This window comes from Heloderma suspectum, chromosome 2, assembly GCF_057233095.1.
Source record: "Heloderma suspectum isolate Gila_16-S chromosome 2, 16-S_ref, whole genome shotgun sequence".
Lineage (NCBI taxonomy): Eukaryota > Metazoa > Chordata > Lepidosauria > Squamata > Helodermatidae > Heloderma > Heloderma suspectum.
Window position 1 is genome coordinate 170,886,241 of NC_139459.1, and position 27,418 is coordinate 170,913,658.

At 50.7% G+C, this 27,418-nt stretch overlaps 1 protein-coding gene across 4 annotated transcripts in view; it reads left to right on the top strand.

Annotated features, from left to right (window-relative positions):
* HCFC1 (host cell factor C1) overlaps positions 1–27,418 on the top strand; it is a 35,108-nt gene that overhangs the window by 4,970 nt on the left and 2,720 nt on the right. For 2 of the 4 annotated variants that reach the window (XM_084835984.1, XM_084835982.1), the window contains exons 2-24: positions 3,180–3,328; positions 3,678–3,838; positions 4,167–4,375; positions 4,572–4,656; positions 4,751–4,857; positions 4,976–5,155; positions 6,010–6,411; positions 7,928–8,088; positions 8,181–8,378; positions 8,641–8,868; positions 9,188–9,292; positions 9,832–10,051; positions 12,334–12,476; positions 12,557–12,719; positions 13,105–13,325; positions 15,014–16,763; positions 18,216–18,382; positions 19,494–20,016; positions 20,218–20,577; positions 21,031–21,149; positions 24,983–25,120; positions 25,275–25,460; positions 25,607–25,904. In XM_084835984.1, the coding sequence (XP_084692110.1) occupies positions 3,180–3,328; positions 3,678–3,838; positions 4,167–4,375; positions 4,572–4,656; positions 4,751–4,857; positions 4,976–5,155; positions 6,010–6,411; positions 7,928–8,088; positions 8,181–8,378; positions 8,641–8,868; positions 9,188–9,292; positions 9,832–10,051; positions 12,334–12,476; positions 12,557–12,719; positions 13,105–13,325; positions 15,014–16,763; positions 18,216–18,382; positions 19,494–20,016; positions 20,218–20,577; positions 21,031–21,149; positions 24,983–25,120; positions 25,275–25,460; positions 25,607–25,904 (6,273 nt within the window). Of the gene's footprint in view, positions 1–2; positions 2,738–3,179; positions 3,329–3,677; positions 3,839–4,166; positions 4,376–4,571; positions 4,657–4,750; positions 4,858–4,975; positions 5,156–6,009; positions 6,412–7,927; positions 8,089–8,180; positions 8,379–8,640; positions 8,869–9,187; positions 9,293–9,831; positions 10,052–12,333; positions 12,477–12,556; positions 12,720–13,104; positions 13,326–15,013; positions 16,764–18,215; positions 18,383–19,493; positions 20,017–20,217; positions 20,578–21,030; positions 21,150–24,982; positions 25,121–25,274; positions 25,461–25,606; positions 25,905–27,418 lie in introns of those variants that run through there. The other 2 variants (XM_084835985.1, XM_084835983.1) reach the window with 2 other exon arrangements.

Here is a 27,418-nt window from a genome sequence, read left to right on the forward strand (position 1 = left end):
GGGGGGCTGAATGGGCACAGTATCTAGGATATTTATAGGATGAGGGAATTGGCCCATTTGTATCCAGATGGGGAAAAGATTGGCTATAACTGGTCCCAGAGAGACTTGTAATTCTCCATGAACATATGAAGCAGGAACTCTGATATTTTGTGTATAGGGAAAGATGTGTGTGTAACTACTACTTTATCTTATGATGTTCCTTTAAGACCTGTTAAATTTAACTCTATCACACCCCCAAAGCTGCAAGTGCGTATACTGGAATGCAGGGCAATGAAGGAGAGAGCTAGAAGGGAAAACAGTGGTAAAGTCCCTCTTCCTTCTTTACTGAATTTCCTCTAGTAGTTTGGGTGTGATAACTAGCATGTGCCTTCTCATCTTCTTCATGTTAGATGGAACACTAGCGACTTCACATTGGGAACTTTTTCTCTTATGTGTATTTGCCTATAGAGGACCAATTGAACAGCTATGCATGTCTTTGCGTTGTGGGGGGAGGGATTGTCCTATCATGGGGAGAGAGGCTGAAAAGGGTATGTTTGTGGGGGAGTTCTCATCACCCAGTGGCAGAATATCTTAAGAGGATTATCTTGTTGCAACCACGGGAGCCCCAGTCATCAGTCTCCGTGGCTTTGGGGGGGGGATGGGGGATGTGTGTGTGTGGAGGAAATGAGTAGGCTGGCAAAGAGAGAGAAAGAGATCTGTGCCAGCTTGAACGAAATACAAATTCCAGTGAATTGTCCATCTAAGCACCCAGCTTAGAACATAGCGCAAGGTACCCTGAGGACACAAGCGCTCTCCCACGTTAGCGTTAATTCTGGTGTATTGGTGGTAGCTGCACACTTTTCCCGGCTTAGTATGTTTTCTCTTCCCAGTGTCAGTCCCCTGTTTCCCATATGTACTCATGTTGTTGGTATTGGGGCACTGGTGAAGAAGCTTTTCCTCCCCAAGGGCTTGGCGCGTAAAATTCAACTTTCAAATGCTGCAGCTTTTAACTCCTTGTTGACTGGTTTCTTTGCTCAGATACGTAGAGCGTGACAGTGCTGTGCCTATGAAAGGTACCGTGTTTGGGAACCAAATGCTGGAACATTCCACCCTGTAGTTAATTGGGAGGGGTGGAAGACCCTTATCTCCCGTGCCAAGACTGAAGATAGTCACCTTTTGTAGTGTCAGTTTTGGTTTGAAGTTGGCTGGAGTAGTTGAGAGTGTAGTGGATTTAAATATTTTCTTGGTGCCAATGGGAGAAGCCACTTTCTGCCTCTCTCTAAGCAAATCCCACCCATGATCTGCTCTGCCTGTTCGTTATTGGGAGCTGGGGCTCAGGGTGGAGTCTGTTGGCTTCTACAAGCAAAACTGCCTATCCGTGCATTGTGATGTGGGTTCAGTTTTCTTGCCAAAATGGGGGGGGTGGGTGGGCTGGCTTATTCAGGAGGTAGAGCATTATAAATATGTTATCAGAAGACTGCAACCTGTGTGAACACACAGTTGGTGCTTAATCTTTTATAGGGGTGTGAAGACAAGGTTAATTTACCTATCCCATCATTCCAGCAGGCTTTCAGTGTGTACCAGAGTTTGGTTTGGGGTATTTAGTCTGCCAGTTGCTGGAAAGGCAAAAGCAGTGTTGCCAGTGCAATGATGCAGAGTGATACTGGATTCTCTAGACTCCAGGAATAGCTGTAAATTAATAGGTTAATTAAACTGAGGATTAAACTTAATTGGTAGACATTTCCTGAAAATAGGCTTCACTGGTGTTTGAGTTTGAACAGGACTAAGGTTTGAATAGGACTGAGGATTCTTCTGGATCAGAAGGGCCCAAACCAATTTGCCTTCATCCTAGCTGTTTTCTGCTCTGCATGGTGGTGTCTGTGTCATGTAGTCTATCCCTGTGCTGTGGGTTATGTGCATTTCCTAGCTTGGAAGGCACGATTCTGGAGACATGAGTGAACCAGTTGTAAAAGTTAAGGCACGTTTTGTATCCTGAAAGAAGAATTCTAAATGCAGCAACACGCCCAGGAAACACAAAGCAGGGAGGGCTTTTCCTCTGCAACAGTATTGAGATCATAGGAAACTTAAATTTCAAAATTAGTAATTTTGGAGTTGATTCCACTTTTTTCACCGAAACAAAAAGCTTTTCTCCTAGGAGAAAAATTCAAACCCCGGCATCTTGGCTTTCTGCCTTTCCCACCCCTAGTCTTTCCATGCTGCTGCGAAAACAGCCTCTGCAGACAAGCAACAGGAAAGTAGCTTTTTCGGCATCTTGAAGCACTGTCTACTTGCCAAAAAGAACTTTGTGGTGGAGGTGTTGGATTCTACCGGGACTCCCAGTGTGATCTAGTCATCAAAGCTGGTTAAGCAGAGTGGGGCTACAACCTAGGTTAATTCCAAGAATAAATATGTGGGATGAAGCAATGCATTGGGTTTGTCAGCACATGTGGGAGGGAGTGTGCCTGCCCCCATCCTTGGTATCAGCTATGGCTTCTGTATCTTCCGGGGGGGGGGGGGAGTCTTGCTGTGTAACCAGAGCTGGGCAGGAGGGGTGGGTCCCAGCTTCCTGACTGGCAGCTGCCTCGTCTCTCTAATTTTCCTGATAGGCTGCTTTCCTCCTGCTGTATTCACTGTAAACACTTCTGGCTTGGCCAAGTCTCTTGCTGCTGTCTGCTGCATTCATCCAGAGCAGTGGGGGAAGCCCTGTCCCAGAGCGGGAAGGAATATTCCCTAATCCCTCACTCCCTCTGCTGTTGTGGTGAGTGTTCGCCAACAGTTGTGGGCCACTTGCTTTAGTCTGTCCTCTCAAGATTGAGGTTGTAGCCATACCACGCTCTGTGCTAGCCTCTGTGTTGAAAGACTTTCGTGTTTTTGAGGGGAGCAGGGTAAGGCAAAAGTGTTGGAATTTGAGAGAGTAAAGAAGGGGTTGTTGCAAATGATGGCAGTCTCATCTTGGGGACAAGGTAAGTGAGCACTACATTGAGTGCACAGTTGTGAAGGTTCTGCGTTCAAATCAGGTGTAGTGTGGGCTTGCTTTGCTTGGCAGACTGTCAGCTGAGAGACTGGGGGAAACAACTGTCATGTCTATCCTGAGGTCTACTATGCGTCACCCTGGGGAATTGCCTTGATGGACCCAATTGCATCTGCATAGAGTGCTGAATTTAGGGCAGTCCTCTTGACTTTCTTTGCTTATCTTCCAGCTACAAACCAGTGGTTCATCCCAGCTGTGCGGGGAGACATCCCACCTGGTTGTGCTGCCTATGGCTTTGTTTGTGATGGGACTCGTCTGTTGGTGTTTGGTGGGATGGTGGAGTATGGCAAGTACAGCAACGACCTCTATGAATTGCAGGTGAGTGGTTTCAGGATGCAAGACTGTTCTCCTCACGGATCAGGATGGGGAGGTGGTGGTTTGAGGGCTAAGCAAATGAGGCTTCTACAATACTACTGGCACGGTGCCGAGGTCTATAGTTCAATCCTTGATTTATTTTGTTGGTTCCCTCAAATATTGTTGCCTGTAATCACTGCATCAAGCCACAACTTGTTTCAGAAGCAGCAGGAGCTTCACATCTCTAGAAATCCCTATCTGTACTCCTTCCAAGTAAACCATCCCTGCTGCTTACATGTTTTGCCATGCTTTTAAAAGAAAAAATAAATCTAGCATTGCTGTCTTACCTTTACCACCTGATTCTTTGTTCTAGGCCAGCCGTTGGGAGTGGAAGAGACTGAAGGCTAAGACTCCTAAAAATGGGCCCCCACCCTGCCCACGTCTTGGTCATAGCTTCTCATTGGTGGGCAACAAGTGCTACCTTTTTGGGGGGCTGGCCAATGACAGTGAAGACCCCAAGAATAACATTCCCAGGTATGTTGGCTGTGTCTTGCCCAGCTTCAAGATGGAGCCGCAGTGGTCCAGGTGCAAGGCCTTTTTGCCAGTTTGGACTAAGGCTTCTAATTTGTATCCTCATAAGTGGGGCTTGTTGAAACAAGCCACTTATTTGTGGGAGTGTTGTAATGGAGCCCACTATTTCCCTTCCCACCTCACTACTTTCCATTCCTGAGAAAATAGTTAATAGCACTGCCTTTAAAAGGGAACAGTGAGGGCCTCGGTGGTGTCCACGGTAAACAGTTGAGAAGCAGAGAGCTGTAATTCCTGCCCTGTCTTTCATACCTGCCTTCCTATTTTCGTACAGGTATCTGAATGACCTCTATATCTTGGAGCTGCGTCCAGGCTCTGGTGTGGTGGCCTGGGACATCCCCATCACTTATGGTGTACTGCCTCCCCCACGGGAGTCCCACACTGCTGTGGTGTACACAGAGAAGGACAACAAAAAATCCAAGCTGGTCATATATGGTGGCATGAGTGGTTGTCGTCTTGGTGACCTCTGGACACTTGACATCGGTAACAGCACTGGGATTCGGAGTTTTGGGGGCAGGATGAAATCTGTGGGACAGACTTTCAGATTGGGGCAGGCCCTTGGAGCCCCTGACAGGGATTCTCGATCTAGCCTGTCTGCGTGTGTATGCTACATCTTGGAAGTCTGGGAAGCAGGAACAAGCACTGCAATGACCTCCTGGTTGTGTTTTTCTCTTTTCAGATACTCTGACGTGGAATAAGCCAACCCTGAGTGGGGTGGCTCCACTGCCTCGCAGCTTGCATTCAGCCACAACCATCGGGAACAAGTAAGCCATGTGCCCGACATGCCTCGGTCTGCTTTCCCGCTCTTATTTGAGTGCGTGTTCACCTCTTCTTCTTTTTCTCATTTTTTTTTAACAGGATGTATGTATTCGGGGGCTGGGTGCCCCTTGTCATGGATGATGTCAAAGTAGCCACACATGAAAAGGAATGGAAATGCACAAATACTTTGGCTTGCCTCAACCTAGGTATGTGAGGGGATGTGCTGTGTCTTCTTTAGTGTCTCCCCTCCACCCTTTGGCTGAGACTTCGGTCACTTCCTGTCTCATCTGCTTTCTGAGTCTTTGTATATTTTTCTCTCCACAGACTCCATGGCTTGGGAGCCCATTCTGATGGACACGCTGGAGGATAATATCCCACGGGCACGAGCTGGGCACTGTGCAGTGGCCATCAATACCCGCTTGTACATCTGGAGTGGCCGTGACGGTTACCGCAAGGCCTGGAATAACCAGGTTTGCTGCAAGGATCTCTGGTACCTTGAGACAGGTAAGAGGGTTAGGCCTAGCCACCGGGGCAAGGGTGGCATTCAAAAAGTTGCACATTTTCCAGACTGAGAGACCAGTTCAAATGGGCAGAAATAGTGCATGGTGCAGCCCGTCCTTGACTGTGTTAACTGAGAGTGCAGGTGGAGGAACTGCATGTTTGAGTGCTTCCCTGTGTTTGAAAAAACATCTCACTCCATATGGAAAGCTTACCATGTCAGGAAGAAGGATTTTGTTCAGTTCTCTTCCAGGGATGCTAGCTTTCCACTTGCAAGATATATAAAAATTATGCACATTAAATATGTTTTGCTGGATCCAAACTTTTACTGTGCGTGTGCCTTTCTCTCACTCTCTCCCAACCCCCCTGCCCACCCCCATTTTCTCCATGATGCCTGCCTACAGGCTTACTGGATACTGGCAGAAAGGGGTTCCTTTCTTTTTTTTACATCGGCCTGGAGACATTCTGAGGAAATTAAAATGGTGGGCGCCTGGAGCTTTGGCTTTGGCTTTGCTGCTCTGTAAAACAAAACAAAACAAACCACAGGTGATGGAGCAAAAGAAAATGGATGGGAAGGAGCAGGGAGTCGGTAGTATCTTACAGACGCAGCATTGGGCATGGCAAGTGTAGACTGTCTCCCAGTTTTGAGTGGAAGGGCACTCTATATTTGGCTTCTTGCTCCAAGAAACCATGCTTAACTTGCACTGAGTTGCCTTAGGAATATGTGTCTAGAGATAAGTGTGTGAAATGGTGTGAAATACTTTTGGGTCCCCCATTATCTTAGGAGTGTGAGGGTGCTGAGTTTCCTTTGTAGGATACCAGTCGGGTCATCTTTCTAACGCTTTGTTCTCCCCTCGCAGAGAAACCTCCATCACCTTCACGGGTGCAGCTGGTCCGTGCCAACACCAACTCCCTGGAAGTTAGCTGGGGTTCTGTCCCAACGGCTGACACTTACTTGTTGCAGCTGCAGAAGTACGACATCCCAGCTGCCACCTCGCCAGCTGCCAACCCTGTACCCTCAGTGCCTGTCAACCCTCCCAAGAGCCCTGCTCCAGCTGCAGCTGCACCTGTACCTCCTGTGCAGCCGCTGGCTCAAATGGGCATCACCCTGCTGCCCCAGACCACAGCTGTTGCCGCCGCCGCTGCCGCCGCCGCTGCCACTCCGGCCCCACCTACCACAACCACCATCCAGGTGCTGCCCACTGTGCCTAGCAACCCAATGCCAGTGGCAGCGGCAGCTGTCGCCGCTCCTCGCCCACAAGGTAAAGGAGAAATGCAGAAAGGGGCAACTAAAATGATCTAGGGGCTGGAGCATCTCCCCTGTGAGAGAAGGTTACAACAGCTGGGATTGTTTAGCTTGGGGAAAAGGAGGGTAAGGGGAGACATGATGGAGGTGTACAAAATTATGCGTCGTGTGGAGAATGTGGACAGGGAGACATTTTTCTTCCTCCAAAATATTAGAACCACTATGAAGCTGATTGGTGGGAGATTCAGGACAGATGAAAGGAAGGACTCCTTCACACAGCACATAGTTAAGCTATGGAATTTGCTACCACAGGGTGTAGTGATGGCCACCACTTTGGATGGCTTTGAAAGGGGGCTAGACAAATTCCTAGAGAATAGGCTATCAATGGCTACTAGTCCTGATGGCTATGTGCTACCTCCAGTACCAGAGGCAATGAGACTATGTACACCGGTTGCTGGGGAAGATGGGTGGGAGGCTGCTGTTGCACTCATGCCTTGCTTGTGGGTTCCTGGTCGACAGCTTGTTGGCGACTGTATGAACAAAATGCTGGACTAGATGGACCCTTGGTCTGATCCAGCAGGGCTCTTCTTATGTTCTTGTGAGAAATCCTAGACTGCAGCAGGGAACATAGAGCTTTTATTCGTATAGTCAACACCCCATCCTATCAACTTTTAGATTACAACCAATGAAATATGTATTTCTTTGCCAGTAGGAGCTCTGCTTAATAAGAGACCTTGCTATGATGGATATGTGCACATGCTGCCATTTAAGAACTATGCTTTAGAGGAGCTTTTTTTTTTTTTTTTGGAAAGGTAGGAACAGGGTTCTTTTTGTGGTGGCCCCAGGTTTTGGAAATAGTTCCTCAAGGTGGTACAACAGAGCCCCACCTCTTTTAAAAAGTGCATCTCTTGAAATTTGACAATATGGGTCATAATGTGATGGCAGTTCATTCCTGTTGTTTCCTATCTTTGATATAGGCTTTCAGTGAATTTTATTGGTATGAGCACCCTTGAGCCATGCGATTTGGTGGGATATTAATATTGTCAATAAAATATATAGGAAACGAATGCTATTCTATATTGGGCCTTTTAAATCAACATGGTGTTTCCCTTCATGGGAGCCCTGTGAAGAATTCCCTTACAAGAGCTGGTTTGCCTAGCAGTGACTCCCATAAGGAAAATTTTGGTCAGGGAGCAAAGCTGCATTAAACACAGTGTGCTTTAAGGTCTACATTTTAGAAGAAGTCTCTCCCAATCAGGCATTGCTTCATTTATGCTGATATATTGATAATGAATACAAGGGTGTGGAGCACTTTCTCAACCTGCACTAATTTAGAGAGATGGGCTGTTTTGGTATTGTGCTGCTTAGCCCCCAGGGCATGGGATCAAGGAAAAACATGCACTTTCCATCCCAATTGTCAGCATTTTGCTAGGGTAGCCATTTTGAGGACTGTATAACCACAGTAACCAGGAGGAGTCTGTATGGTGACGCAAGCTCACGCCTTACTCTGCTGTTGCCCTCTCCCTCGCCAGCTGTCCCAGCTGTGCTGAAGGTCACAGGCCCGCAAGCCACTTCAGGGGCTCCACTGGTGACGGTGCGTTCAGCAGGGCAAGCTGGGAAGGGCCCAGTGACTGTGACTTCGCTGCCAGCCGGGGTGCGCATGGTGGTGCCCACACAGAACACGCAAGGGACGGTGAGTGCTGCCCAGATGAATGGGGACTTGTGCTGGAAGGAGCCAATCCCCTGCCCTACATGAACTCCCTGACTCTCTTTTCCAACCTTCAGGTGATCGGCAGCAGCCCCCAGATGAGTGGCATGGCTGCTCTGGCTGCCGCCGCCGCTGCCACTCAGAAAATTCCACCATCCTCAGCCCCTACTGTGCTGAGCATGCCTGCTGGCACCACCATAGTTAAGACTGTTGCTGTTTCCCCCGGCACAACCACGCTACCCACCACAGTGAAAGTAGCCTCTTCCCCAGTCATGGTAAGTGTTTTCAGCACATTCGCCTGGGGTTGGTGGTTTGGGTTTGTTTGCTAAGGTCTGCAACCACTTCCGCATGCAGCAGGTGCCAGGGGGGACAACATCCTGTTTGTGCCTTGTAAATGGAATCGTGAATTTCTAGTTCCTAGTCTTCTAAAAAAGGCTATATAATGTCAACTGCCCAGGAAACTTTTTGTTGTTGGGTAGTATAGAAATGTTGTAAATGAATATTGCTCTTCTGATATTGGCCATGTGTGACAAACAGGTGAGCAACCCAGCAACCCGCATGCTGAAGACAGCAGCTGCCCAGGTTGGCACCTCAGTCTCTTCATCCACCACCAACACGCCTACCCGACCCATTATCACTGTGCACAAGTCGGGCACTGTCACTGTAGCACAGCAGGCCCAAGTAATGACCACCGTGGTGGGTGGGGTGACGAAGACCATCACGTTGGTGAAAAGTCCCATCTCGGTGCCTGGAGGCAGTGCATTGGTAAGTATCATAGAAGTGCAGTGAGCTGGGGGGTTCAAAAAGGGAGCTGGAAACAGCATATGGTTTTCAGCCCAGTGGATACTCTACCTTAGGTGTAAGGAGACAGTTTTATAAGACTCTGCCTTCTTTAAGGTCTGGGGTTTGGGCATTTCTTCTTTTAGCAGTGGTAAGCAGATGCTCCCCATCAGAAGTCTTCTTACTGGTCCAGGATCTTCGGCATAAGGATGGCAGTAGAGGGAGAGGGGACTGGTCCATTCACATTTGGAGGTGTTGAGAACATGCCTGGGGCAAACCTTATTCTGTATTCTTGTTTTGACAGATTTCCAATTTGGGTAAGGTGATGTCTGTTGTTCAGACCAAACCAGTCCAGACATCAGCTGTGACAGGCCAAGCATCAAGTGGCCCTGTGACCCAGATAATACAGGTAAGAACTTGTGACAAGGGGGCAGGGTGGTGGCCAAATTTAGCCACAGTCCAGGAGCACTTTGCTATGCTATCAGTGTTACTGCACACCACCCTTGCAGGTCTGGACTGAAGTTGGCTGTTGTGGCTCTCAGATCTCCAAGTCATGGGGTGTATATACTGTGGCCCTCCAGATGTTATTGGACTCTTAATTTCCATTAACCCCAGCCAGCATGGCCAATGGTCAGGGATGGTGGGTGCTGTAGTCCAGTATCTGGAAGGCCACAGGTTCCACAGTCCTGCTTTAAGTCTTATTGTTTCAGGACTGAGGAAACTGAAGTTCTTCTAATCCCAGTCCCTGCACAAGTTACAGATTAGCCTATAGTGTTATTGGCTCCCTAGAGCTAAGAACAGAATTTAGGTTTCTGCTCTGCTAGATCTTCCATTCTTTTTTTCTTTTCTTTTCTTTTTTTTTTACAGCGTACTCCCTGTTTATTGAACACAAGAATTTTGAGATTTCTTGTACATTGTTAATTCTTGGTATTTTCTCCATTCCTTTAGACCAAAGGGCCCCTGCCTGCTGGCACTATCCTGAAGCTGGTGACCTCTGCAGACGGCAAGCCCACCACAATCATCACCAGCTCCCAGGCAGGTGGCACAGGTACCAAGCCCACCATCCTGGGCATCAGCAGTGTCTCTCCCAACACAACGAAGCCTGGCACCACCACCATCATCAAGACCATCCCCATGTCGGCTATTATTACTCAGTCAGGTGCCACAGGTAGGAAGCTGAATGGGATTGCAGCAGCACTTCACATAGCACTGGCTGAAGTGTGGTGGTCGTGTTCTCCAGGGGTTCCTGGGTGGAGCAGTCAATACTGTTGGGAAGCTCCTCCTCCTGGTGGGAAAACAGGTTTCCTCCTGGAGAATGGAAGATCTCGTGCCTCTACAGTAAACTATATAGGCCTCGAAGTGGGAGCTCTTAATCTCTTGCTGTCATCCTGGAAGGCCCTGTATGTTAACCTCATCGCTTTCAAAGTCAGCTGATGGATCTTTTCTTGGCTGTGCTAAGCCAACCTGGCTTCTGAAACCAGGATGCTTTACAAAAGAAAAAAGGTGGATATTGAGCCTGAAGAGGGCACTCTGGCTCTCATATGATATCTCTATGCTGAGTCTTGTTGGGAACAGACAGCTATGTAATGATACCCAGACAGCCTTCATTACCTAAATCTGTAGACATGTTGCTCTGAAATTCCAAGCTAAAAGGCAGAAAGACCCTCTGAAAATAACCATGTGGAATCCAGACCATTCACTTCTCAAAAGACCATCATGCCTAGTGGTTGACCTTGGCAAGTCCCAGTTTAACGCGCTCCCCTACAAAGAGAGTCATTTAAAAAACCTGGAAGGAAGAGGAACCCTTTCACATGGAGGCAGGCCTATGCACTTGAATTTATTAAAGTGTGTTTCTGTTTCCAAAATGTGCTTTAACTCCTAGCGAGTAGTACTATTTCTTTTCTCTCAGAGGGAATAGGGGTGAGCAGATGAGCGGGGAAGGGAGGCTGGAAGTCACCATCCCTCTCCCATTTTGTCCTGCCTCAGAGGTTAGCCCTCTGTGCTGTCAGTTGGCCCTTGCTACGCGCCATCCCTGTGTCTTATGAGGAGAAGGGGAGAGGTAGCTGCTTTCTGTCAGGAAAATATGGAGACAGCTTCCATGCCACTCCATATAATGCTGTAACGGGCTTTCAGAGGTGTTCTCCAGCTTCCACCAAAAGAGAGACACCAGTTTCTTACAAAGAAAACCAGCTGCTTATTCTTGATGTGAACTAAACTGAGGCCTAGAGCCTCTAATTACAGTTAACTTAAGCAACCTTCTTCATAACTGCCACAAGGGGCTGCTTCTTCCCATTCTCCACTAGGAAGCTGAGGGCCCCCTTCCAAATATTAAGTTCAGCTCACCTACAGTACCGTTTTACCACACTAAGGATTAGTACTGCTGTGAAGCTCTTTCCGTACTTGTAAGTTGCCGAGGGGTGGGGGGGTTGGGGCAGCGCTGCTAGCGCATGGGAGGAAGGACTGAGAACAGCCATCCTTCTCCCATATACTTGCTCTGCCTCTCTGAGGGGAAAATGGCAAGCTGGAGCAACCACTTTGCTGCTAGTAACATTCTTGAGGGGGTAAAGGGTGGGAGAATAGAAGAGGACACAGGCATTATTTGGGGGTATTGTTTGCCGCACCTTCACTCCTCTCTTGGCTGTAGCTGCTGCTGGGTGCTATTTTATGGTTGCTACGAGCCAATGAACCTGAGGTGGAATGCTGGACCCCAAACTGTGATTGAGGAGAGTGAGCGCTGTCACTTGCCTTCTCGGCAAAATTCAAATTGACATCCATCTGTTGGAAGACACTGCTGAATGCAGGGTGGCCGAGCAACTGCCTTGCCTCACTCCTGAAGTGGGGAGCCGACAAAGTATGTGGCCCAAATAGCAGTGCTCACCAGCCTCTTCTGCTTCGGCGCTGGCTGCTTTCCTGCTCCATACAGGAGGGGGAGAACCCAAGTTCAGGAAGCTGGGCCAGGAGTGGGAGGCTGTCCCGCTTCAGGAATGCTTTTTTCCCCTCAGGCTTTGGGGATTGGGGTGCAGCCAAGCACAGCCTGAGTCCCTGCCTGAAGGGGCACCTCTCCTGCAAACTAATACACTGCTGAAGTACAATTCAAATGGTGCCACAATGGCTCGGCTACAAGCCAGGGTAGAAGCCTTTCCGCCTGATAGCCAGATAGGGCTGTTATAGGAGCTGAGGAAAGCCCCTCCCTTTGGTATCATTCTGCTAACCATGAGGGGAAACTTTCCAAAAGTATAGACTGCCCCACTGCAGAACACCTGAGAATGGAAATGTACAGTAACTCCAATTTTTACTGCTTGCCATATGGCTGGGAGACGGATAGAAGAACCAGAAGGTGCTGGGGTTGGCAGCAGCCAGGGGATCACAGAGTGGCTGCAAAGACACATAAGGATGTATATATGATGGGGAGATTAAAGCCCCCCTTACAGCTCTGCCCCTTTTTCCCAGGTGTCACCAGTAGTCCTGGGATCAAGTCTCCCATCACCATCATCACCACAAAAGTGATGACTTCTGGCACTGGCACGCCTGCCAAGATCATCACGGCAGTACCCAAGCTGGCCACAGGTCATGGGCAACAGGGTGTGACACAGGTGAGCCCACTGGGCAACTCGGGAGGTTGGGGGGGGGTCCAATTGGTCCAAGCTGACTGCAGGTCAACTTTATATCTTAGCCTTTCAAATTTCTGCCTTCACAGGTGGTGCTTAAAGGAGCACCAGGGCAGCCTGGCACTATCCTGCGAACTGTCCCTATGGGTGGAGTGCGGCTTGTTACCCCTGTCACTGTGTCCGCTGTCAAGCCCACTGTCACCACTCTGGTGGTGAAAGGAACTACAGGTAAGCATGTTTACATGGGGACAGAGGTAATGGACTAGGCGCTTATGTGACTACATCTACTTTCCATTAGCCCAAGCTGCTTCAGGGTAGGGAGGCTGGGTGAGACTTACTACCTATGCACAGCTTCAGGATAAAGGCTGACTGCATCTCAGCTCCCAGGATCCCATGCTTACTATAAAGCTGGCTGCCAGCAGCATGTTCTTGCCACCATGCAGATTATTTATCCCTTAAAATATGGCCCTGCGGATCATTGCCCAGGACCCTCAAAAGCCATGCTTATGTCATGGTAGGGGTACAGAACAAATTTCTGGGCCATAGAAGTTGGCACACTGTGCAGGATCCCAATCCCCGAGTTTTTGCTCTCAACTTTTCCCTCCCTTTTCAGGTGTCACAACCTTGGGCACTGTAACGGGCACCGTCTCAACCAGCCTGGCTGGGACTGGGGGACACAATACCAATGCTTCCCTGGCTACACCCATTACCACCTTGGGCACCATCGCCACCCTTTCTAGCCAGGTCATCAATCCAGCTGCCATCACAGTTTCAGCAGCGCAGACCACACTGACAGCTGCAGGAGGGCTGAGCACTCCCACCATCACGATGCAGGTATGGCGTAGGCTAGCAGTGTTCATTTGGGGGTCTTTTCCCGCTGCATGTGTGAAGTCTTCGAGGTCACCCCAGGAAACTCATGGGCAGTCGATTCAGGACAAAGTACCTCTTCCTACAACACATAATTAACTTCTAAAATCTACTGTTGCAATATGTGATGATGGTCACTGGGCTGGGTGGCTTTAAAAATGGATTTGCTACGTTCATAGGGAATAGGTCTCTGGTCCACTATCAGCTGTGCTAGCTGAAGGGAATCTCTGTTCAGAGGTAGCGTCCTTCTATATGCCAACTGTCGGGGGGGCAGATGGAAGGCTGCTGTCGTTGTTGTGCTGGGCATGTGGGCTTCCTAGAGGAATCTATTGGGTTAGTGGCTGTTGCAAGCAGGGTAGTAAATTAGGTGGACCCGTGTCTGAGCCAGCAGGCTCCTATGTCTTCGCAAGGAGCAAGGATCTGGGACCTGTCTAGAGGGTTCTTATTCCAACAAGGGCTTAGGTAGAGGGGCAAGAGACTGGTTCTAGCCCTGGGACCTTCCCCCTCTAGAGGTTATTATCAGCATTGACTCTTGTTTCTGGGGTTTTCCCAGTCACCCAAACAACACTGTTTATCTGCTATGGTGAGACAAGAAATAGCGGTTCCTGTTGCAACCCTTAGGGGTCTTCAGAATTGTGGCTCTGGAGAAAAAGTTAAGCTGGACACTCCCTGATAGATATAGTAAATATACGAACCACAAAATAATTCACCGGCATCTACTAATTGAATACAGAGGCAGCTTTCAAAGTGCACCTAGCAAAGTACATGCACTCGACGAGCTGCTCTTCACTCTGAGTGAGAGTAGGTGATGGCTCAAGAAACAGAACGTAAGATGTTTGGTGGTCCTGGGGTAGGGCAGCTTACTTTGCCCACCTATTTATATTCCCATGAGCCTCACTTTTTATAGTTGTTACCTATCAGATCTTTGAGATGCGGAGATTCAGATCTTATTTTATGTTAAATGTGTATTTGTGTGTTTAAGCCTGCATGTGTAGTCCTGTTGCATAATTCTACATTCCTGGAACATTCCAGGCTTCCTGAACATTAACCTGCTATCATATTGCAACCCCAGGACTAAGCAAGAAAGAAGGCAGACTTGGAGCTCTGTAGCTCTGAGCCTTTGTTGTGCTCCTTAACTTGGTGGTTTGTGATGCAAGAAGGCAGACTCTGGGAAAGAGTCTAACATCGCCTCCTGTTGCAGGTGTGCAAACCAATTGTCAGCAGAACTAGCCTCATGATGTTCCTCAAGTCTGCTTTTTCTCTTGGCAAAATCATTTTGCAAGTTGCACAAAATGAGGTGGTAGGACTCTGAACTGTACTGCTTCAGAGTGAAGGTGAGTGGGGGAAGGTCGTGTTTTAAGTTCCCAAGGCTAGCCTCCTTCATTTAGAGAAATTAGTACATCAGGGAGAGGGCTATGCTAAATCTTTCCCCATGACATGTTAGTTTTTTTACATGCAAGGAGTGTTTCTTTTTCTGTGTGAGGAGCAATCAAAAATGTAATCTGCCGGCTGCATCATGAAGTAGTGTAGTTCTACCATCTCATTCTGTGTAACTTGTATAGAATGGCTCTGTCCTCTTTATTTGGTTTAGACGGAGTTCCCTGGCTGCAGTACCTGTGTTAATTGTGTGTGTATCTGTCTCTTCTTGCCTCTAGCCTGTCTCCCAGCCCACTCAGGTCACCCTGATTACAACGCCGAGTGGCGTCGAGGCCCAGCCAGTACATGACTTGCCTGTTTCCATCTTGGCCTCGCCCACCACAGAGCAGCCCACAGCCACCGTCACCATTGCTGAATCAGGGCAGGGAGATCCACAGCCAGGCACCGTCACCCTGGTGTGCTCCAATCCGCCATGCGAGACGCACGACACAGGCACCACGAACACCGCCACGACAACAGTTGTGGGTACTTTGGGCGGGCCAGCCCAGTTGCAATTTGTGTGTGACGGGCAAGAGGGAGGTGGGCTTCAGGCCAATGGGAGAGTGGTGCGGGTCTGCTCCAACCCTCCTTGTGAGACGCATGAGACGGGCACCACCAACACAGCTACCACTGTGCGGAGCGCTGGGCAGAAGGTGTGCTCCAACCCGCCCTGTGAAACTCACGAGACAGGCACCACCAATACAGCCACCACCTCCAAAATGGAGAAGCCACCTGCAGAGCCACCGTGCCAAACTTTCCAGACTAGTGCCACTAGCACCACCATGACGGTGAAGCCCATTATGGGCACAGGCCAGCTAGTGTGCTCCAATCCACCCTGTGAAACCCATGAAACAGGCACCACCAACACTGCCACCACCGCCACCTCCAACATGGGCCGGGGGCAGCCTGTCGGCGGGCAGAAAGAACCTGCCGACCCTCCATGCCAAACACAGCAGACTAATACCACCAGCACCACCATGTCGGCCAAAGCGGACGTTCCGACCGAGCAGCCCTGTGCAGTCCGAAAGGTAAGCTTTATGTCGGCTGCTGGTACGCACAGTGTGGCCTCCGGCAGCTCCACATTACCAGCCAGTGAAAGACTACCAGCCCCAAAAAGCCTCCAGTGCGAATCCCATCACACCCACACCACCAACACAGCTACCACAGCTCGGTCTCTCATGGGCCGAGGGCAGCCTGACGGCGAGTGGGTAGGATCTGCCAACCCTCCGTGCCAAACGCAGCAGACCAGCTCCACCAGCACCACCATGTCGGCCAAAGCTGATGTGCCTACCAAGCAGCCATGCGCAGTGCAGATGGTGTTGCCAGATTCAGCCACAAGCCCAGATCAATGGAGCGCACCTTGCAATTCCCACAAAATGGACACCAAGGATAGCAGCCCTCAGGTGTGCTCCAATCCACCTTGCGAGACTCATGAAACAGGCACCACAAATACAGCTACCGTAGCTGCATCAAACATGGGCACCACGCAGCGGGCTTGCTCCAATCCACCTTGTGAAACCCACGAAACTGGCACCACCAACACAGCTACCACAACCTCTTCCAGCATGGGCACAGGGCAGCAAGTATGCTCCAATCCACCTTGTGAGACCCACGAGACTGGCACCACCAACACAGCCACCACAACAACCTCAAACATGGGTGCCGGGCAGGGGGAAGGTGCCGGGCAGGGGGAAGGTGCCCAGCAAACCCCTGCTACGCCACCCTGTGAAACACAGCAGACAAGCTCCACCAGCACCACCATGACACCCAGCATCGGAGGTGATGGCACCCAGCTTTCCAGCTTGGCCTCAGCGCAGGGTGGGGACTCTGATTCAGGAAGAGCCCCCGCGGGAGAGACTCCAGGCACTGATGGATCACCACCTCGGAGCCCAACACCCAGAGTGTGCTCAAATCCTCCTTGTGAGACTCATGAGACGGGAACAACTCACACAGCCACCACTGTCACCTCCTCTATGGGGTCCAACCAAGGTAAGAGCAGGCAGGGGAGAGAGGGTATTAAGGGCAACTGCTCCCATCTCCCTTAGGCCAGTGGCTTTCAGACTGTATTCTAGGGCAGGGGTGGGCAGAAGGAAGATCTCCAGATGTTTTGGACTTCAACTCCCAGCATTCCTGACCATTGGCCATGCTGGCAGGGGCTTCTGAGAGTTGAAGTCTAGAATATCTGGAGATCAATCTTCTGCCCAACCCTGTACATGGGAATTCTCAGAAGCTCTCGACATGGGTCTCTCGATGCAAAGATTTAGTAATGGAGGACAAGCTTTCTTGAATTTCAGCTTGTTTGCAATTACTATTCTCCTCCCATGGTGTGTAGCTGCAGGTGAGTGTTGGGCATATTTTAGGGCTCACAGTTCACATGGGATGATGGTGAGGCCTAACACAGCTGGTCAGTATCCTGCATGAACTCTTGTGTACCCTGAAATGCTCTCCAAAACCCTCTGCAAAATGCCTAGTTTTTTTTCATAGACACACTGAGGTTCCTCAGCAAATGAATTGACAGGGAAAGGCCAGGAAATCTGAATAACGCTGCCTCGGTCTGGGGCAAAGCCCAACCTCAGAGGTTCAGTGCACCCCTTCCCAGTTTCTGAAGTGAGAGTGGAAAGTCATTGTGGTGTCTTGTGGTCTGCTGTATCACAATAAACAGGGTCTGTCTGCTTGGGTCCCAATGCTGTTTGTCTTTGCCTGTCCTTTCCATATACATACAGTGCAGTTTTCCTTAAGTACCCCGCCCCCTTCTTACCAGGCTTCTTGCACCTTGCTTTCAGATCCCTGTTCTTGGGTAGTTAGTGAAAAAAAAAGTATTGTGTCTCTAGAATTGCTGTTTTGAAACTGTAGTCCCAGGATCTTGATTGGGAGATGAGTGATGGCAGGCAAGCAGCTTTGCAAAACACCAGACCCGCCACTGCTGATCTTCCCCTGAGAAGTGCAACTGTGGTCGAGGTCACACAAGCTAATGCCGAGGGCCAACAGGCCTGCTCTCTGCCTTGGGTGAACGGCATATGTACTTTAGTACATGCCCCACAACTTTCTGCAGCTCAGGAGATCCTTAGCAGACAAGTTCATGCAAAGGGTTTCCTCAGGATTAGGAAGTCTGTAAAACACTACTTTAGAGCAGTCATGGGCAGAAAGTAGGTCGTCAGATGTTCTGGACTTCAGCTCCCAGCATTCCTGACCATTGGCCATGGTGGCAGGGACTTCTGGTAGTTGAAGTCCAAAACATCTGGAGATCTACCTTCTGCCCACCCCTGCTCTAGAGGACACCAGCTCTGAACGAAGTCTGACTGCCTTAAAATGCAGGTAGTTCTTCCTACATGGTGCCAGTTGTGACATTGCCCTTGTCTGGAGAACAGGCCAGGCCAACAGAATGGGCATCCAGCCCTCTTTGGCTGTGCCTTCATTGCATAACTAATTTCCTATTTGCAGATCAGCCACCTGCTACCAATGGCCAACAGGGGGAGCCGGAGACAACTGTGAACGAGAGTGCGGCCGCCAGCAGCCCCAGTGCCGCCACAACCACTGTTCCCTCTGCACAGTCCAGGGCCGTCACCACCGTTACACAGTCTACACCTCCACCAGGGCCCTCAGTGCCGGTGAGAACCATGGAGTGGGACCTGGGCCTGGAATATACCTGTTCTTGCACCCTCATCTGTTCCATGGGACATGCCGGGAGTCCAGGCTTAGAGGCCATATAGCTGACTTTGAGGGGTCTTCAACACAAACAAGATAGCCAGCCGGATTCTTACAGACTCTCAACCTCACAGGGTTGTTGTTGTGAGGATAAAAGGCAAAGGAGGAGGATTATGTATGCCGCCTTGGGTTATTTGGAGGGGGAAAGGCAGGATATAAATGCAATAAATAAATGAACAATAGAGGCAGAGTACAGAGGAGGATTTGTTTTGTTTTTACTGCTGGTGATGGTTGTTGGAAGGCACAACAGCTGAACAGTCTCTCCTTCTATCTGCCTTGCATCTCCCCTGTCAGACCATCCTCCTAATCCTGGGTTTGTCCATATATGCTCTGATGAAAGCTTTAGAACTGTACATTTTCCCTAATCTTTATCCCGGTTTTAGCCCCAAATGAAGAGAAATGTCGGTGAGAGCACAGTTGCGAGAAGCCTGTCCCTTCTTGCATTTTCTCCCCCCCCCCCCCTCCCAGCCTGTTACATACAGGCACAACTGTGTGCAAATGTTACCTCTTTTTAAGAAAGAAAAAAAAACACACATTGAGCAACTAACATTCCACAAAGCTCCATTTAAACTTCTAGCTCGCAATAATCTCTCCATTCCACATACATCCCTAAAGGGTAGTCGTATTCCTCAAAAAGAAAGAAAATGAGGAAGAAATATTGAAGGAAGAGAAAGGAGGAGCCAGAGATATTGACTGTGACAACTAAATGGAAGCATGTTCAGAGCATGAGATGTTGGGGGTCTTCAGCAGGGTGGCTTCCCCAGAGCATCATCAGAGCATCACAGGGTGCTGGGCTAGATGGATCTTCAGTCTGGTCTAGCAGAGGCGATTCTAAGTCTTGTTCAGAGTTGCCTAAAAACTTAAGTAAACCATGTGAGGGAGGGGCATGCTCAATAAGGAATTCCACATCAGCATGCTAGGTAGTCCTGTTCACTCCTCGATTGCTCACCCCTTTGCTGCCAGGTCCAGCACTCCCATCCTCCCGCCTTCTAATACCACCTCCTTCCTTCGCAGAACATCTCTTCATTGGCAGACACTCCTGCCGAGGAGGTGGCCCCCCCTGCTGAGACTCCAGCTGCCACCAGCACGGATGCCCTCCCAGGGCCCCCTGAGCCACTGCGGCCCTCTGTGGAGACGCAGGCAGCAGCACCCGAACCTCAGGAGCAAGCCCAGGCTGTGCCAGCTGGCACTCCACCCACAGAAGCCCCGCCAGCGGAAGCTGTTCGCCAGACGGAGCTCACGGCTCCTGCAGAGGAGGCCCCAGCTGCCCCCGCCCAGGAGCCTGTGGCGATGGTGGTGCTGCCCCAGGCCACCCCTGCTGCTCCTCCACCCTCAGAAGTGGAGCAGTTGACATTGCCCCAAGAGCTGATGGCTGAGAGCCAGCAGGGCACCACCACGCTCATGGTGACGGGGTTAACGCCGGAGGAGCTAGCAGTGACGGCTGCTGCAGAGGCTGCTGCCCAAGCCGCCGCCACCGAGGAGGCGCAAGCCTTGGCCATACAGGCAGTCTTGCAAGCTGCCCAGCAGGCCGTGATGGGTGAGTCACCCTCTGTTTGTTTGGCTGTTCCCTAGCAGCTGCTGGATATGAGCGTCCTGTCCGTATCCTTGGCTTCTTGTTTCTCCCCCTGACCAAGCGGGGGCAGGGCCTCCTGCCCCCCTGAGTCTGGCTTGGTGTGGCTCCTTGCATCTTTCCTGTGACCCATTCTGCCTCAGTTTCTATCTCTGTTGTCTTCTGTAGGTCCCGGAGAGGCCATGGATACGTCTGAGGCAGCGGCAGCACAAGCAGAGCTCGGTCACTTGGCCTCGGAGGGCCCGGAGAGCCAGGCCACGACTATCCCCATCGTGCTCACGCAGCAAGAACTGGCTGCCCTTGTGCAGCAGCAGCACCAACTTCAGGAGGCTCAGGCGGCGGCGGCGGCAGCTGCTGCTGCAGCTCAGCAACACCAACCTCAGCACCCACTGCCTTCCCATCTGCCCACAGAAGCCCTGGCTCCCGCTGACAGCCTCAACGACCCGGCCAGCGAGAGCAACGGTCTCAATGAGCTGGCTAGCGCAGTCACCAGCACGGTTGGCCTACTACCTCCCACGCCCACAGAGAGTAAGCAATACCAAAGAAGAATGCTTGGGTTAAGCTGGCGAGTTGCCCTGTGGGTTTGGCTCATCTGCCTGAGACGTGTGTTGCATCCTAAGCAAGTGCATGCAGTGGTGCCCCCCAGCCATCAGTGGAGGAGGGTGTCCAGAGCACATTGCTCCGTCTGACTAGCTTCATAGGCAGGGCTATGCAAAGCTAGAGTCTCTTCCTTCTGGTGGCCAAGGATGAAAGTCGCTGTTTGGCATGGGTGTGGTTTCACGTCTCCATGGTCTTTAAGGTACCTCCCACCTTTGGATTTTGCATAACGTGGATCTCTTGGTTAAGGTAGAACTAGGTTCTGGTACCTGGGTGTGCTCTCTAGCTTTAGGCATGTCTTTGGAGGAATGTCTTTGGGGACAGGGGGGTCAGGATTGGAGGCCTTCGTTACTTCCACCCTTGAACATCCTTTTCCCGTTCCAGGCCTTGCTCCATCGAATACTTTTGTGGCCCCACAACCGGTGGTGGTGGCCAGCCCAGCGAAATTGCAAGCAGCAGCTACTCTGGCAGAAGTCGCTAATGGGATCGAGCCAGCTCCAGTGGTACGTTTGTTTGTTTGTTTGTTTGTTTATTTCATTTCATTTCTATACTGCCCAATAGCCGAAGCTCTCTGGGTGGTTCACAAAATTAAAATTATAGAACATTAAAACCACAATATAACAATACAACCACAATAAAACCTAGCAGCAGTGCAGGAGTTTAAAATACAGATTTAAAACAGCAAAGATAAAAATTTAGAAAGCTAAAATGCTAAAATGCCTGGGAAAATAAAAAGGTTTTCTTTTTAAGGAATACAATGACAGGAATACATTGAAAGGAATACAATGTAGGCTCCAGGCGAACCTCACTAGGGAGCTCATTCCAGAGCCGGGGTGCCACACGGCAGAAAAAGCCCTCCTCCTAGTAACCACCCGCCTCACTTCCTTTGGCAGGGGCTCACGGAGAAGGGCCGCTGATGATGATCTTAAGGTCTGGGCAGGCACATATGGGAGGAGGCGATCCTTCCGGTAACCTGGCCCCAAGCCGTTAAGGGCTTTGAATGTTAACACCAGCACTTTGAATCGGGCCCAGAAATGGACTGGCAGCCAGTGCAGCTGGAAAAGTACTGGTGTAATATGAGCTCGCAGGCCAGTCCCTGTTAACAATCTTGCTGCCCTATTTTGGACCAGCTGAAGTTTCCGGACCGTTTTCAAAGGCAGCCCCACGTATAACGCATTGCAGTAATCCAGACGAGAAGTTATCAGAGCATGGATAACTGTAGCTAGGCTATCTCTGTCCAGATAAGGGCGTAGTTGGTATACCAGCCGAAGCTGATAAAAAGTGCTCCGTGCCACTGAGTTCACCTGTGCCTCAAGTGACAGTTCTGGATCCAAGAGCACCCCCAAACTACGAACCTGATCCTTTAGGGGGAGTGCAACCCCCTCCAGAACAGGCTAAATATCACCTAGCCGGGCAGACGAACCACCCACTAACAGTACCTCTGTCTTGTCTGGATTGAGTTTCAGTTTATTAGCCCTCATCCAGTCCATTACCGTGCCCAGGCACTGATTCAGAACAGCCACTGCCTCACCTGGTTTTGATGAGAAAGAGAGGTAGAGCTGGGTGTCATCTGCATATTGATGGCACCTCAGCCCACACCTCCAGATAACCTCCCCCAGCGGTTTCATGTAGATGTTAAACAGCATGGGGGATAAAATAGAGCCCTGTGGAACCCCATGGCACAATTGCCATGGCACAGAGCAATAATCCCCCAGCACCACCTTCTGGAATCGGCCATCCAAGTAGGAGCGGAACCACTGTAGTGCAGTGCCTCCAACTCCCAACCCAGACAACCTATCCAGAAGGATACCATGGTCGATGGTATCGAAAGCCACTGAGAGGTCCAGGAGAATCAACAGGGTCGCACTCCCCCTGTCCCTCTCCCGGCAGAGGTCATCCCACAGGGCGACCAAGGCAGTTTCCGTTCCAAAACCAGGCCTGAAGCCCGATTGAAATGGATCTAGATAATCCGTTTCATTCAAGAGTGCCTGGAGCTGTCCTACAACCACCCGCTCAAGCACCTTGCCCAGGAAGGGGATGTTGGCCACTGGCCTATAATTGTTAACATCCTCTGGGTCCAGGTTAGGCTTTTTCAGGAGTGGTCTAATTACCGCCTCTTTTAAAGCGGCAGGCACCACTCCCTCTCTCAAGGAGGAATTTACAACCTCCTGGACCCAGCCGGACAACCCCTCCTTGTTTGATTTAATAAGCCATGAAGGGCAAGGGTCAAGCACACAAGTGGTCGATCAGACTTGGCCAAGCACCTTGTCTGCATCCTCAGGCCTCAGTAACTGAAACTCATCCAATAAAACTGGACCAGACGGTGCTCTGAACGCCTCTACCAATGGAACTGCATTAATGGTGGTGTCCAATTCATGACGAATCTGAGCGACTTTATCCTCAAAGTGCTGTGCAAACTTGTCACAGCGTGCTACCGAGGGTTCCACCGTCTCTCTCCCTGGCCCAGAATGTAACAGGCTGCGAACCACTCAAAAAAGCTCTGCTGGACAACACTGAGAAGATGCAATGCTGGTGGAAAAGAACTGTCTCTTTGCCACCCTCACCGCCACAGAGTAGGCTTGATAGTGGGCTCTTACCTGTGTTCGGTCAGATTCAGCACGAGTTTTCCTCCACCTGCGTTCTAGCCGTTCCCCTCTTGCTTCATTGCCCTCAGCTCAGGTGTATACCAAGGAGCTGGCCGGGCTCTTCTCAGAGGGAGAGGGCGCTTGGGCGCGATCGTGTCAACTGCCCAAGTCATCTCTGCATTCCACAGAGTGACCTGGGCTTCGACAGGAGCACCAGCCATACCAGCAGGAAAATTCCCCAGAGCCCTCTGGAATCCATCGGAATCCATTAATCTCCGGGGGCAGACCATTTTAATAGGTCCCCCACCCTTTCAGAGGGGGAAGGCCGCCAGGAGTCTAAACCTCAGCAGGAAGTGATCTGACCATGACAAAGGGACAGATGTTAATTCCTCCACTTTCAGATCACCATCCTCCTGCCCAGTCAAGAAAGCCAGATCAAGCGTATGTCCTTTTATATGCGTTGGGCCGATGACGTGTTGGGACAGCCCCATGGTTGTCATGGTGGCCATGAAGTCCTGAGCTGCCCCGGATACAGTGGCCTCGGCATGGAAGTTGAGATCCCCCAGGACCATCATCCTAGGGGTCCTCAACACCAAGTCCGAGACCACCTCCATCAGCTCAGGCAGGGAGTCTGATGGGCAGCGGAGTGGGCGGTACACCAACAGAATCCCTAATCTGTCCCGGGTACCCAACACAAGGTACAAACACTCAAGATCTGCACTCGAATGAGCAGGAAGCCTGGAGAGGGAGATTGAATTCCTATAGACCACGGCAACCCCCCCTCCCCGACCCTCAAGTCGGTGTTGGTGCTGCACCAAGTACCCAGGAGGGCACAGCTGGGAGAGAGTGACCCTTGCCAGTTCCCCCACCCAGGTCTCAGTAATACATGCCAGGTCAGCCCCCTCATCCACAATCAAATCATGGATGAGGGAGATTTTATTTTGGGCCGACCTGGCATTCAGCAGCAGCACCACCAGACCCGAGGGCAGACTGGTAAGGCTGCCAGGAACCATCAGGTTGGGGGAAGAACCAGAAGAGGGGGCAGCTGTAAGGTGTCTAGCCTCTCTTCTCCTCAGCTGGCCTGTTAATCCCCCAACGCCATACCTCCTCCTGCCCGTGACCACAGTTATGGTGGCACCTCTCTGATCCCCTGAGTTGCCCAGTAGTCCTCCCAGGCACATATTAAAATGTTAGGATATAAAATGCACAACAGTTTAAAAGAATATAAAAGATAAAAGAGATAAAAGAGAACAGCAGCTAAGAAGGAGCAGATAAAGTCCACGTTTGCCCCTTTCCCCTTGTCTTTAAAGCTGCTGCCCTCTGCTGCTGCTATTTGCTGCTGGTATTGTGGCTGCTGGTGTCTCTGGAGAGGCAGGTGGGTGGGTCTTCAGATCCTACGCGACTCCAAGTGCGATGCTAAGTGCGCACTTAGCGTCGCATTTGGCGCGACGCCGAGGCGCTGCCTCTTGGCAGTCCCGCCTTAAGTACCTGTTGGCGGGGGCAGAAGCAGGCTCAGGATCCACCTGGTGCAGCTGCTGGCTGGTCCTCCTTTCCCCAGGCTCCTTCCTGAGCAGCCTCTGGCAGCCCCGCCTTAAGTACCTGTTGGCGGGGGCAGAAGCAGGCTCAGGATCCGCCTGGTGCAGCTGCTGGCTGGTCCTCCTTCCCCCAGGCTCCTTTAGGGAGATCTAGAGCAGGGAGTGATGAGTTGCCAGCTTTCCAAGACTCACGCTGTGTTCTCCCGCCCTGTGTAGAAACCAGAACCTCCCGCCCAGCCTCCAAAAGTGGTTGTGAAGAAGGAAAACCAGTGGTTTGATGTGGGTGTTGTCAAGGCAACCAACATGATGGTGACACACTACTTCCTGCCTCCTGATGATGCACCTGCCACAGATGTGAGTGGCCTTGACATATCTTTTGCCTTCTGTTGATGGCACACTCACCTTGAAGATCCAAACCTCTGCCATCATGTATGCCTCCCATCCTCTGTTCCTGCAACTGCCATGATAGTCCCCAAATCCCCTCCTCACTGTAACCTGTTCCCTGCAGGATGACTCGGGCACCATACCAGATTATTCTCAGCTCAAGAAGCAGGAGCTGCAACCTGGTACAGCTTATAAGTTCCGAGTGGCGGGAATCAATGCCTGTGGCCGGGGCCCATTCAGTGAAATCTCAGCATTCAAGACCTGTCTGCCTGGCTTTCCTGGAGCACCGTGTGCCATTAAAATCAGCAAGGTCAGTGCTCCGTCAGAGTCCTGGTACCTCAGCTCCCTCTTCTGGGTACCTTGGGTGACGTTTGTTGCTTCTTGTGTTCTAGTGTGCCTGCTGGGAGCCAGCTGTCCTAATTCTCAAGCTCTTTGCTGGATCTTTGTGTTTCTCAGAGTCCAGATGGAGCTCACCTGACTTGGGAGCCACCTTCTGTCACCTCTGGGAAGATCACGGAGTATTCTGTGTACCTGGCCATCCAGAGCGCCCAGGCAGGCGAGCCAAAGAGTGCAGCCCCTGCCCAGCTGGCCTTCATGCGGGTTTACTGTGGGCCCAGCCCCTCGTGCCTGGTACAGTCAGCTAGTCTCTCCAATGCCCACATAGACTACACCACCAAGCCTGCCATCATTTTCCGCATTGCTGCACGCAACGAGAAGGGCTATGGCCCTGCCACACAAGTCCGGTGGCTGCAAGGTGAGTGGCTCCTGTGACGGGAATGGGGGGGTGGAGGTGCAGACTATCTCTTCTGGGTAATCTTCCCTGATGGAGAGAGGGCATCCTTTAAATTGGGTGGAGAACGGGTTTTAGGTGGGAGGCCTAATTGACCTCCATGGGCCAGATGACCTCAGTGGGTGTGGGCAGACCCACTGAGGTCATCCCCCTGGCTGTTGTGCTTTTCTCCATCCTGGAGAAAGAGACTCTCCCAGCCCTGGGAGGAGCAGCTGCTGTCCTTCGCAGCAGCCAAATCCCTGGCTTTGTGTGGTGTACATCATCTCCATGGGGGCAGCGTGCACCGCGCAGATAGACTTGCCAGTATCATCGGTCTCCAGACAAAGCACCAACTGGAACTTCTCCAGGAGCTGCTTTGGCCGGGAATCGACTTTGTTGGACTCACACCTTCCCCTGTTGGGGATGAAGTGGGGCGGGCAAAGCACTTGGCATACCCCTCCCCCTCCCAATTAGGAGGGGGTGCTGCATATTAAGAGAATCCTTTTCTTGCCTCCAGTCTGTGATCCAGATAACTAGGGAATTCCTCTCCTCCCCATGCCCCTGGTAGCCTCCAGGTCAGGGGGAAGGGAACCCAAGCCTCCATGGGCCAGAGGTTCCCTACCGCTGCTTTAAATGTATCCCTATTTACAAGAGGAGGAAGGATTACCAGGACTCACTGGTCTCTTTCAGTCTTACAAAGTTCTGTCTATGCTGTTAAATTTCAGATCTTGGGCCTGTTATGAAGAATTTGTCCCCAAGATCCAGATTGGATATTTTTGTTGAAGTTGCTGAGGGCATTAAGTCAGGGGTGGGGAATTGCAACAGGGAAGGGCATCGTAATTTTGCATGTTGGGGAAGGTAAGTCTGTGGGAGGACCAGAGGTTGTGCAGGGCCCATTCAGAACTCCACTGACTGACTTCAGTTGATGTCTGACAGTCGCACTGGCTGTTATTACCCCCAAATTCCTGAGACCTTGAGTGTTTTATACTTTGCATGCCAAAGGTCCCAGTTTCAATCACTGGCATCTCCTGTTCATAAAGGGATCGGGCATGGGGTGATGGGAAAGACCTGTGTCTGAGACCCTGGAGAACCGCTGCCAGTCAGAGTAGAGAAGACTCAGTTAGATGAATTGATAGCCTGATCTGGAATCAAGCCGCTGCCTGTGGAGAGTTGGGTGCTATGTAAGACATTGCCCTGTGGAACATGGTCTTACTACATCGGTGGAACTGAGGCTAAGAACAGTAATCAAGCTGCTCTTTGGATCAGGAGGGAGAATCCTCGTGGTATCCATAAGGGGAAGGATTACTTGCCCACCAGTGTACCGTTTGGCCTATCAGCACTGGATATTTCTTAGGGATCCCCAACTGGAGGGCTGCAGGCCAAATTCAGCCTGCAAAATAATTTTATTTTTGCCCAGTTTCACTTGTAAATAAAAATGGTCAAAACATTTGCAAGTGATTCCATACTAGTGTTACTTGGATTTTGTTCATGGTCTTGCC